Source organism: Hyperoodon ampullatus (genome assembly GCF_949752795.1).
Source record: "Hyperoodon ampullatus genome assembly, chromosome: 16".
Lineage (NCBI taxonomy): Eukaryota > Metazoa > Chordata > Mammalia > Artiodactyla > Ziphiidae > Hyperoodon > Hyperoodon ampullatus.
In genome coordinates this window covers 26,451,519-26,464,963 of record NC_136929.1, presented here as the reverse complement: position 1 = coordinate 26,464,963, position 13,445 = coordinate 26,451,519, and the positions used below count along the sequence as shown (strand labels likewise).

General features: G+C 40.6%; 1 protein-coding gene across 1 annotated transcript in view; it reads right to left on the bottom strand.

Annotated features, from left to right (window-relative positions):
• Positions 1 to 8,825, bottom strand: part of OBI1 (ORC ubiquitin ligase 1) — a gene marked incomplete at its 3' end in the record, with an annotated part of 43,622 nt that extends 34,797 nt beyond the window's left edge. Inside the window, exon 1 of the mRNA XM_079721700.1 lies at positions 8,721 to 8,825. Within this exon, the coding sequence (XP_079577826.1) occupies positions 8,721 to 8,792 (72 nt within the window). The 5' untranslated portion in view covers positions 8,793 to 8,825. The remainder of the gene's footprint in view (positions 1 to 8,720) is intronic.
• Positions 8,826 to 13,445: the final 4,620 nt, after the last annotated feature.

Here is a 13,445-nt window from a genome sequence, read left to right as displayed (position 1 = left end):
ATAACAATACTTTACATTTATATTGTCTTATATTTTACAATGGGCTTTCCATGCATTCTCTCTCTCTCTCAATAACCCTGTGAGATAAACAGTAAATATACTTTACTAATAAGGAAACCAAGGTGTGAAGATATTAGGTGGCCTGCTCAGGGTTAACGATGTAGGTGTTCTGACTGTGTGTAGCTGTTTTATCAGAGGGAAAATAGAAGAGAAGCTGTTTTAGTTTTCTACTTATTTGTTTACATATTTATTGTAAATTTATATTTATCTCCCCTTTTAGACTGGAAACTCCGTAAGAGCAAGAACTTCTTTCGTCTCATTCATTTCTGAATCCCTGGTACCTAGAAGATAGCCTAGTACACAGCAGGTACTCAATAAAGGCTTGTTGAATGAAGTAATTGCTATTAGGACAGTACTTAAAATTCAATTTATTGGGGAACTTGCCAGAGGGAATAGGCAATTCTTTCACATTTTGCTGTAAAGAAGAGAGCATAAAAATATGGCTATCGTAAGAAATGATAACAGGAATGACACAGTAAAAAGGGGATATTAATTAATGATGGAGGAAGAGGGGGAGGGATTAGAGCCATAGATAGCAAAGTCCCTAAGCAGTCAAGAGGGGAATGATATCCAAAGCACAAGGGGGCAGATTTTGGCTTATATGGAGGGAGGATCTGTCCTCCATTTTAACAAAAGGGAAAACCGAGGGTACAAGAACAAAGTGGATGGAAGATCTGTTAATGGAAAGATGAGGGAACTCATGTTCCAACTGCTTATTCTTTGTGATTAAATATGAGGTGAGGTTACCAGCTGCAAGTGAGAAGAAGGGGGGAATATCGACGTGAGAAAATAGGAGAATAAAGCAGTTGTTTTGAAAGGTAAGAAAGTAAATTTACTAGGGTTATGTACAGAGCTGGATTGCCAAACACTGTTGAGTATGTGAATGGCACAAACTGAGAGAGTCATAGAGTCAACCAATGGATCCTGAAAAGGCCAAAGTAATACTGAAGAGTAGGTATGATGAGAAGAGAAGCAGATGCTCATGGTCAGGGTACAGGAGGCGGCACAGCTGCTTTCCCTCATGTTTTGCCCTGGGACACCTTACCTGACAAAGTTCTATTTTCTCTCTCAATCTCATGTATCACATAGTGTTAACATCTTTTCTATGGTAACGGTTCCTGAGAATCCTCTGTAACTGGACCTTAGTAAGTGGCAGAGCTTAGGCTTCTAGAGACAAACCTGGGGCCGACTTCAGCTCTGCTACTTATTGAACTGTTTGACCTTGGGTTAACCCTTTAGTTACAGTGGCATCTGTTTCCTCTTCTGAAAACTACGGTTTAACCTAGTAAACTTTTCATTCAGATGTTGCTTAAGATTTAATAATATAAAGATGTAAGCACAGAGACTTCCACATAGCAATCCCTGGGGAGGGGAGGGGAAAGGCGAAAAGGACTATATCCACGTGCCCAGGAGCCAACTCCATGTAGGCATCTTAAAGCTGCCCCAACCATAACATGTCCAAAGCCAAACCTGGCCTGCACACATTCACTCCCCCTCCTGCACTTCTTGTCTAAGTTACTGGCACCACCACCTCACCACTCAGGCTAGAATACTCAGAGCTGTCTCTGACTCACCCTTTTTACTTATCCTCACCATCCAATCAATCATCAAATGCTGGCATCATATATCAGTCTAAGAAGCCAGAGATTTTAGGATATACCCATATTTTATGTACCACTAAGAAAAAAGAAAGAATGAAAAATGCTGCCAATTACAACTGCAAGATGCTACCGCTTGTAAAATAGAACCAGATTTCAGAGATGTTATAACGTGGAAAAAAAAGTATATCCCAAAATAGTCAAAATGTGGCAAACCTACCTCTAGATGTTCTTTTACTTATCATCTATCACTTCTTTTTCATCTTCGCCTCAATGACTTCAGGTTCTCATTCTCTTAACCCAATCTATTGCAATGACCTCCTCCCAAGCTTCCTTGCTTCCACATGTTCACTACTGTCCACCTTTCATACTGATGCCAGAGCTAGCCATCTAAAATATGGAGCAGCAGCTTCCACTTCTCTTTTGCAAAACAACGGTTTTTTTTTCCCTGCTCATAGTTTTCAGTACAGCTTTCAAAGAACAATGTAATCTGGTTCTTATATAGCCATATCTTTGATCTGCTATTTCAATACTTGACAAAACCTATACTTTAACTACACAGATATACCCAATGTTCATCAAAAAGAATAATAGAGTCTCCTTGTTTACTGGGCTCTCATTTTTTAGCTTAATATGTTCTACTGGCCTCCCAACTTCCCCAATCAAAATAAAATCCTTCCCATCTTTTAAGATGGAAATCAAAGGTTACCTCTTCTGTAAGGCCTTCACTAATCCTTTTTAGAATTAACTGGATCTTTGTCTGATTCTTATAAGGGCACTTCCTATGCATTGATTTAATGTTCACTGGACTTGGAAGATTGTTTACATCCTGCCTTCCCTATTAGATTTCAGGTTCCCTGGGGGCAGGGACACTGTCCTGTTCATCTTTATGTCCACCTACAACAACTTATACAATGTATACTCTAAGATTAACAGAAGTGAATTTTGATGTATTAAAACAAAAGGCTGAGATAATGCTGCTAAAAGCATCTCAAGAAGCAAAAGGTCAATGGCCACTGCCAAATTTTGAAAAAGTGAAAGTTTAACCTTTCCATTTAATCTGCCAAAATGACACAGAAGAACAACCACAGGCAGACTACTTGGCTCTGTCTGCTAACAGCCATTGGCAATGTCACCCAAAGGAGAATCATTTTCACTGTTCAATACCTGGTATTATCATTGCCATTGTGTTGGATTTTGAAACAGTTGACTAATTCATTCTTTGGACCACGTACTTATCAGATGATGATTTCTAGACAATGGTTTAAATGTACTTAGGAGAATAGAAACCTATAAAGGAGAAAGAACTACTAAAACAAATTACTTGTTATTTATTTGACCATCACCTACAGAAGCAAAATACAAAGAATCTAGCCCTCCTTCAATTCCTGTCCACCCATCTCCTCTGCCCAGATCCTGCTATATATAACACCAAAACACATACACAAATAATTTTCTTTAATAAGATCTTCTCAAGATACAGAAATAGTCATAATTTGCCTATGTTATTAGACTTTATATCCAATTTACTCTCAAATGAGATCTGTGGCAATAACACAGTAAGCACTCTTACAAAATAAAAATGCAAGAAGACAATGGCAAAGCTAAGTGGCATGTACAATTCCAAACTCATCTGGAGTAAGCATGTTGAGGTGATATCCTAGGGTAATGCCCCATGAGGCCGGTGAGGAGGAGGAAGAGGAGGAAGAGAAGACAAAGTAAGGGATGAAAAGTGGGCTCTTCTCACTGGAATGGGCCTGAGGAAGCAGTCCTAGGTACAAAAAACATCAACCCTATAATATATAATTCTACTATGTAGTTTCTTTTATCTGAAGATGTTTCAGTTTTAAGAGACTTTACCACCAAAACCCCTTTCATAAAAAGCAAACGTACCTGGGAGGAGTCATGCCTAAAGGTGTTGTCCATTAATATCCATTCTAGACTTACCTAATAGGAGTTATACATTGGTTTAGGGCAGGGTCTGCCAACTTTGACACTACTGACATTTTGGAACAAAAAGTTTTCGTTGTGGGAGGCTGTCCTGTATATTGTAGGATGTTTAGCTAGCAGCATCCTTGGCCTCTATCCACTATATGTGAGTAGCACCCCCCCACCAAGACAATCAGAAATAGACATTGCTAAATGTCTCTGTGGAACGAAATGTACTCCCATCCCATTGAGAACCACTGGGCTGGGATACTCACATGAATTTCCCTAACAACCTAATGGGGTTGATAGTATCAAATTCATTTTCAGCTGTAGAAACTGAGACTCAAGGAAATAATGATACAGGTTCTAAGTGGCAGAGTTAGCATCCAACCACCATTACACGTGCAAACTGAATGATCTTTCAACTAAGAAATAGTTCTTTCTTCCTTAGAGCAGGTTTAGTAAATAATAATCTGGGAGTAAGAAATAGAGGACACATGCCTGAAAGGATCAAGACACCAGGATCAGTAGGGACTGCAGAACAGAGCTACTGTACTGATGGAGGTGGCTGGAGGGAAAAGGCAGTAGATCAACTTTACCAACTGGCCTGACAATTTCACTTCAAATCAACTTCTCTGCTCTTGTCACCTTTACTAGAGACTAGAGCTAATCCTTCTTCTCTGAAGAATATCCTTCTGGCACCTGTGTCAAAATTTTATGGGTTTCACTAGTGGAGACCTAGAAAGACTGAAAAACAAAGCTGAGGTAGAAATGATTGTACTAGGGGCCCGCCTACTCAACCTTAGAAATTTGGAAACTTTTAAAAATAATTCCTGGATTGCTCTTGCTATGTTTCAAGAAATCTTTGGCTCTGGGCCAGAGTTTAGGACCTAGAACTTTAAAACTGTGTGATCCCGAGAACTCAGTTATTATACTTAATGCCTATTGGTCTGGGTCCCCACTTCTGTCTACATGAAAAGAGAGATAATACATTTCCCCTCTCCCACCTTTATCCCTACCTAGAATGCCTTAAGGATAAACTGGAATCTTATTTGTGAAGTAAATATGTCAGCTATTATATGCCAACCTTGAAAATTATTAGGATATATCAACACTTTTTTGAGTTAATTTTTACTATACTCCATGTTAAGACACAACATTGTTATACTTTTCTGAAAGTGTCTACATTCTTCAAGCTTATTTTAATCTAGAGAAGAGAAAATGCAAAACTTATATACTCCACATGACTTTTTTCCAAAGCAAATTACTTGTGACAATTATGTACAAGGCTGGTTCTTAAATCTACTCTTGGGAACTGAGAGACAATCAGGACTCCGACATGGGCTCAATGTACTGAGGTGGATGGCTTGCTGGCCAATCAACAGCCCCTAATGAACACTGATTAATGAATTTAGTCAACCTAGAGTTAGGATGCTACGTTGCTAAGGCTTTGTCTCTAGCCCTATCTTTGCAACATTTTAAATCAACTGCATGTGTGGAAAGCAAAGCAAGAAGTCCTCCCTGAAAGAAGGGTTCTTTTCCACAGTGTTCCTAGTGAGAAAGAGTCCATGCTATTACTGGACATTTCAAGAGACGGACACTCCACATCCTGAGAAAGCTGATCTCATTTCTGATTATTTCAGCCAGAAAGCTTGCATTATATTAAGTACAAATCTTAATATCGCGGCGCTACCCAAAGCTTGATTCCTTTCCAAATGAAAATACTTTAATGATTCGCTATCATGTTCATTCACTCCAACACTATTCCATTCCATCTATATTCCAACCTCAATTTCAATTCCTTTCCAAATGATTTCAAATACTCTAGTTTATTTATATTTATCTTAAAGCGTGGTGCCCCAAACTGGATTCATGCTCAAGTGAGGAATAACTGGATATGATATATTAATGTTAAACAGCATTAGAAGCCTAGTTGCTTGGCACTTCTCTTGAGAACCTCCTTTGTCCTTTGATAAAACTAACTGTGGGCCACATTTGGCTGTCACTCACGGCAAAAACGCTGACTCGGTCAATAAAAGTATTACCTGCAACAGTTTCGTTTCGTACCTTGAATCCTAATCGAAGAGATAAAAGCCTGGAATTATCTAGAGATAAACCGGTCTGTAGCATTCTGGCGGCATTACCAAATGTCACTGAACAGATATCCTGGGCTAGATCATTTCTGTACTTTGGCCTGCTGGCCTATTAGCCCAAGGCATGGAAAAAAATTAAAGAGGAATAGGCAAGAAAAGGTTATATATAAATTGTCCCACAGGATGTACCCAACTTCTTCAGGCCACACAGAGCTCTTACTTACAATATTGGCAAGGTTGCTAAACATTATTGGGCAGAGAGAATCCACCTTTAAGACTGAGGTAGAGTCAGAGGTAGGAAATGCAAAATGTTTAAACTTTTCCATTTTAAGCACATTTGTATTCAAAAGACAGAGCATTAACCACTTACCTACTTGGACTATCTCCACTACTGCTCACCCCCCGCATTCTTGCCACCTCCACCCCCATTCCAATCAGCATCTACCTTATCTCTTCAGATTTAAGGTCTCTCCCACCCCTATCTTCTTTAAGTAATATGCAAGGTTGTTGTTTTTTTTTTTTCCAGTAAACCTCTAGGAATAATGGCCCCTAATTCTGTGGAAAAATCAAAAATGAAGACTGCTAATTCTATATGGTACAAATGGTGAGGGCAGCAAAAGGATGATTATACAGAAGAGGGCTAGTCAGGAAGGACCTTAAGGCAGATCTCAGAGGTGGCCGGAGATGCTGTGTGTCGGGCAGATGGAAGTAACATTAGGAACGCGCTGCTACTCCAGGCCATGCCACCTCCAGCACCCCACAAATACAGCTGTGTGCGGGAGGGTGAGTAGCACAAGCAGATCAGATTTGCTTTAACTATACAAAAGGCAACAGGGATAGGGAACCAGCTAAAACCTCTGGATGTACTGTAGCAATTTCCTGGACAAACAGGTCCCACTCTGTTGGGAATGTAAATCTTCACTGAGTGAGTGTACTGGTCTCATGAAGCAACTGGGAAGAACATTTACTGGGAAAGGCTGGCTTCCTCATTTTGAGGGTCTGCCTCAGTGTCCATAGTAAAGGTTAACATTTATTAAGTGCCAAGCTTCATGCTAAGCACTGCATATGAATTACTTCATTTAATCCTCCCCAAAAGACAAGGATAAATGTTAATAATATTATCAATCCCATTGTACAGATAAGGAAACTGCTCTGAGGGAGGTTAAGTAATGTCTACAAGGTCGTATAACTAGTAAGTGCAAGACCTAGATTAGAACTTAGTCGGAACACAGTACTCAGGGCCCTCAACCACTAGGCCGTTCTGCCTCCATAGTAGACATAAACAAATGCCTATTTACAAATCATTAACCTTTAATTAATTAATCACATTTAATTCTAGAATACAGTTAACCAGTACATGGCAGAAAAAAGACACCAAAAGTGTCTGCTGTTATGCATGAGTTCAAGTGAGTTTTTAGGAAGTAACTTACTGAAGACACAAATGGTAACAGAGGTTCAAACGCTGGAGACTCTAAGCCTTAGTTTTCTTATTTGGAAAATGGGGAAACCAGCCCTATCTATCTCACAGCACTGGTGAGAGCAGTAAATGAAATAATTAAATGTATACAAAAGCATTCTGTAATCTGCAAAGCACTATATTCTATTAGCTATCAGTTTTGTTAAACACAGGAAGCATAGGTAGGCAAAATCGACCAGGCAAAACACATTTTCAACACAACTGCAAGAGACAGTCTATGAACTAATGGAAACTAGATATAATGTGTACAACTACAACCAAGTGAAAATTATTTCCGAAGGATATTTTATCAGCCCTTTACCAGGCTACTGTTGGGAGTAAATTCACTCAGAACTTAAGTTGTGGGAACTTCAAGACAGGAGCCAAATGTAGACTGTAGCAAATTGAAACATCTTCCCCTCCTCTCAGCTACGTATGCAGACAGTGGTAGCACGTGCCAGCTCAAATAACCACCCTCCACAGGCCATCCTTGATCTCGCCAGTCAGAATGGATCAAGCCATCTCTGTATCCTCTCACAGCACATCTGCTATTTCCTTGGCATTTCATTCTGATGGATATCATGAGTTATCAGTTTCTTCCAAGCCTGGCTTCCTACTACTTCTTGAACTCAGGAAATTCACATAGACTTAAAGCAGATGATCAAATGATCATATTGGCTGGCACTCAAATGTTTGCTCTATTAAGTTTGCATTTCCCAGTCCTAAGCCTGTGGGGGGGGCGGGTAAACACACGCACAAACACACCATAAACGTAAAAACAATTCAGCGTGAGAAAAAAAATCTCCTTTCTGGACCTACGTAGTAAAACAAAATGTTCTTCTTAAACCGAACGGGAGGCACAAACGGAAATGAAAGAGGAGACAAATGCATTAGAACCTTCAAAACTCCGTTTCTAATTCTGAACTACTTTCTCCACCTAGTTTCACAAACACCTTACGCACCTCTTGCATCACAAAAAGACGGTATTCTACCTCCTGACTGATCCGTTCTTGGAATTAAAGACCGTATCTCTCATTCTAAACGTCATTCAGGGGCACGTACTATTTATTTTTCAAATTCTGAAGCCAGAGCAAAAGCCACTCCCAACGCCGGGTTAGGTAAAGGAAATGATCCAGGAAATGGAAAAGACTCTCCAACCAGCACTGGAGGCCCAAGAACAAAACACTCTAGTTTGTGCAGAGGACGAAGGAACCTTAGCGAGGCTCCCAGGAAACGTGCTTTCAGGATTTGATGGGGATGCACAGGGGCGTAAATTGCTGGGATTCGTTTCTGACCAGGCCTCCTTCGACGCCGGAGTCGCCCGGGTGAGGCCGCCCTCCCTCCACACCCCAGACCGCTGTCATCTTCCTCCGAAAGGCACAGAGATGACCACACGAATCGCGGCGCGCTCCCTCCGTCGCCCGGGACGTGGCCTCCCCAGCCTAAGGAGAACGCGGGTCGGCGTCCTCAACCAGCCCGGCGCCTCGCGCCGCGTCCCCGCCACACACAGAGACCGGCCTCGGCTCTGGCGGGCCACTGCACACCCGACCCCGATTCGTAGCCGCGCCCGGAATCACCCATTACCTTCCCCAAGCAGATGTGGCACGTGATGGGCAGAGTGAGCGACAATGTAACGTTCTGCACGGTCTGAGCCATGGCAGCGTTCAGAATCCCGCCAACACGGAAGTCCCGCCGACCGCGGCTTCTCTCCCTAACTGAGGCCGCGCGAGGCCGGCTACGGTAGCCCAGCAGGGCCACGCCGCGCCGGTCGAGGCAACGAAAATGCGCTTTCCCAACGCGCGGTCGCCGGAGCTGTTCCCTTCCTTCTTTCCTTGCTTTTCCGTTTGAAAAAAACTCTCCCCGGTTCGGAAGCTACAGGATTCCTGAGAATGGGAAGGAAGGAGGTTTACTACGGGCATCGAGGATCTTGAAAGTTTAAATGAAAGAGTAATGGTGGAGAGAGGAGAGGAAGATGCAGAAAGGCGATTTAAAATCCCAGGATCTTTCCAGGAGGGTGGGGAGGAGGGAAGAGTTTTCCGACTAAAGATTAAACCCGTCACAGAAAACACGGCGCAGTCAAAACGGGAAGAGGAAAGACGTTATCTGTACATTTTAACTTTTCCAAGCAACTTTCTACCGCGCTCAGGTCTTTTTACACTCTTAAATGATGTAATGTCACTTAAAAACGACAGTGATTGTCTCCTTGTTTGTTTCAGAAACGTTTTGCGTACATTAATAGCAGCTTTCCGTGAAGACATGCTTTCACTGTTGGTCCTTCTGTGATTTCTATCCGAAAGAGACTTTAGGATCGGAGCCGTGGACTCTGATTTACACCCACATGTGAGAAAGCTGCAAAGAGCGTGAACCATCCACACTCCCCGACAGCACTCGCACAGGCGTTTAAAGCCTTCATTTCAGGCGCCTGGTTGGATATGAAAAGTACCACTATGCTGCTGAACTCTGAAGAAGAATGTGTGATGTTATAAGTTAACACTTCCTACCAATGAAAAAGAAAAACTCTGAAAGTTCCTAAATGAATCTTTGAGTATGACAGATTTGGAATTTAACTGCAATTTACTTTAAGTGAGGAAGAGCCAGCATGATCAATTTATGCAAACAAATACAATCTGTGAGTAGGGAGGTTTAGAAACAAAACCAGTGCAACTACATCTACTAATCTTTTTGTGGGAGAGAGCATTATAATTACAAGAAGCAGCCTCATGGTTAAAAGAAAGGGGTCTGGACCTGGGCTGCAGGGTAGAAATCCCTGTCTGAACAAATTCCTGGCTCTACTGGCTTCAGACTATTTGTTTAACCTCTCTGCTTCTTAGCTTCCTCATTGGTAAAGTGTGTGTGTGTGTGTGTGTGTGTGTATTGAATGAGGTCAATGTGTGTTTACTATCACGTCTACAAAAGGAACAGACAATTATGAGATTGGAGCAGCTAGTAATTCACTTGAAGTAGCCCAATTCCAGTTCAAAATCGGCTCACAGGTGATAGTGAGAATTCTTTCAAACAGCTCAGTAACTTAATTTCCTAGGAATTGGAGACCATCACGTGCTTCGGATAGGAGATCTGGGCAAAATAGTCATATTGATTGTCTGTTTGATGGCCACTTTTTTTCTGAATGACTGGCCTAAAAGTCATCTGGTTTGCCTATTTCCTGGCTGTTTGGAGTCATATTAAATGGGGTGTCAGCTTCACATGTGTTGCTAAATGCATCTTTCATATTCCTGGCTATAAATCTCAGGCTTCAGAATGCGAAAGCTCCAAGTCTTTACCCACAGTTGTTCAAGGTTTGCCTTTTCCCCATCTTACTGTGTTCTTCCCTGTTCTCACCTTGTTCTCACCTTTTTTATACCCAATGTGGTATTTTAGGACCTGTCATTCCCACCCTCTGAGGGGGATGTAGGACTGAGACTGTTCTTCCTCTCACACCAACCCTTGGAGACAGTGCAATAGGAAGACACGTTGAAGACAGTTTTTTTTTTAAAAAAAGACTTTTCCAAAGCTACTAGGGAAAGTTCATTTCTTGTTAATCATCCTGATGATTGGTGTTAGTACTCAGTCATAAAAATATATTTAAAAAATCATAACCAACATTTTAAGTAGAATGTTTAAATCTAGACTATTTCGAACATCCCTCGTTTGTATCATTGTCACAGCTTCTCAGTGCTGTTCTAGTGCTCTGTCCATATAGTTCTTTTTGCACTAGGCTAATAACATTCTATTATAGTTGATCGTTTATTTGTTTGCCCCTACAACAGACTGTCTGTTTCTTGAGGCCCGGGATTGTATTTGATTTATCTAGTATCTGGTACTGAGTGACTAGTCCACAGACCGTAATATTTTCTTTAGCCACAAACTACCTTTATTACAGACCCAGGCTGCTTTACACATTGAGTTTACTTGTTTTTCACTTCAAAATGGAAGACTGTATTCCATTTTGCTAATTATAAAAATATCAATAGTAAGAGTCATCTTGAAAATTAAGCCATTTATAAATATATAAAATAATAAGCAAAAGTTCCTCTAGGCTTATGCCTCACCTCTCGATCCTGACTGGTAGTCACTATCAACATTCTGGAGCATATCCTTACAAACATTTCCATTCATATTATTGTGTGCATAAGCACAAATAGGATCATACCATAACATACCTGCTCTGCTCACTAATGCTCTGTGAATAAGTACACACACACACACACACACACACACACACACACCTGAGTAATATCATTAGCAATACAGACCGACTGGGACTCTCTCTAGGTCCAGATTGATTCCAGGCCAATTCCCAGGCTTTGCTTTAAATAATTCAAATGCTTTAAGGCCAGGAACTCTCTCTTCCCTCTGCCCTATGAAGGGCATTTCTCTTTTTTGGTGATGGACAAAATTAACTCTTTATTTCACTTCTTAATACATGCACATCCTCCCAACACTCTGGAAGCTGGAGGCTTCCAAAATACGCTGACGTTGTCCTTGCTTTGAGTTTCACTGAATTCCCGCCAGAATTCTGTGCATTGCTAACACTATATGCAAAGGGGTGGCAAGGAATAGCCGTGAACACACATACTGCAAGTATCTTCTCTGCTCACCTGTGTACACCATGGTTCTTACTGACTTGACTTTCGAAAGTCCAAAGATAAAATGATTAAGAATATCAACATGGCAACATCAAAGTTTTAAACCAAGTGCAGGACTCTTCTGAATGTAGGGCCCTGTGTGACTACACAGCTTGAAGCTGTCCCTGTATGACCAATAGAGTATGTAGAAGTGACATGTATGACTGCCAAGGCTAGGTCATAAAAGTTACTGTAGCTTCTGCTTTGCTCTCTTGGATTGCTTGCCCTGTGGAAGTGCCTCAAATAGCACTCAGACAGCATTGTGGAAATGCCTACTTGGGGAAGATCTGAAGCCTTTTGCCAGCAGCCAACACAAACTTGCCAGCCATGTGACTAAGCTACCTTGGAAATGGATCCTCTGGCCCCATTCACGCCTTCAGATGACTACAGCCCCAGTGAACATCTTGACTGCAACCTTCTGAAAGAACCCAAGCTAGAATTTCCCAGCTTAGTCACTTCTGAATTCCTACCTACAAAAATTATCAGAGATAATTAATATTTATTGTTGTTTTGAGTCACTAAGCTTTGAGGTGAATTGTCCCACAGCGATAGAAAACCAAAGCAATGCTTTAATTCACATTCGCTTTAATTTTAATAAGATATGGCATCTTGACAAATCATATTCTAAACAGACATTATTTGGCCCAAATCATTAAATAATGCTGCCAATACTTTAATAGGAAAACAAATATTACATGGCTTGTTGACTTTCTGCTTAATTTCTTTCTAGGCTTCTTCATAACCCCATGAGGAGTCCTGTGACCTGAGGAGTTTGATCAGATACATACAGCACCTGGGATAGGCTAAAGCCTCCTGAATCCTTAGAATTATAAACTTTTAGAAGTAGGAAGGATCTTGGGGAGTTTTATTCAGGCCTTTCCTTTCATAAATGAGGAAATTGAGGCCTAGATAAGGTAAACCACCAGATAATGGTAGAATTGGAGCTAAATCCTAGATCTCACTTAGACTCTTTGAGATTGTTGGCTAAATGCCTTCATGTAAGTGCGAGATGTATTATTATTAATAAAGTAGTTCAGTAATAAAAAGTCAGTTACAATTGAATTTCTTTGCTAAGAAAACCATCAAATAGCCGTGGAACACCTTTTACTCCTTGTCTAAATCGGATTCATTTTTATGATAAATTATTTAAAAGCAAGTTTAAAAAAATATAAAATCTTAAGTGCTATTAAAAATTGATTAGGAATGCATTATTCTTTCATTGACCCAGTTCAGATTGTTTTTTAATTTTTTTGGTCAAAGCTAATAAATTTGAGTAGATGTTTCAGGCAGACGTTTTGTAATCATTTGGTCATCAGTCAATTAATCACAACTTCATAAATATTGATTTCAGATTACGTTTATTTTTCATTCCTGAAAGACAGTCTTTTTTTCCTTTTTTTTTGGTTTTAAATTTATACACCCCCAATTGGACTGTGGTTAACACTGAAAAAACTCATAAAAGTTGGATTAAAAATTAATCAGAGGTGCTGGCCCAGTTGTATGGATGGTACCATCTTCTCACAGGCTGGGAATTTTGAGCTAAAATGTCTCAAGATGTCATCATGAAAGATGCTTCTTACTATAGCAGAAGGAAGAACGTGGGTTTTTCTTGCACAGTGGTTTTTGTTGTTATCTTTTTGTTGTTTTTCTTTCTAGAATAGACAGTTGGAAGTTAGCATTTATT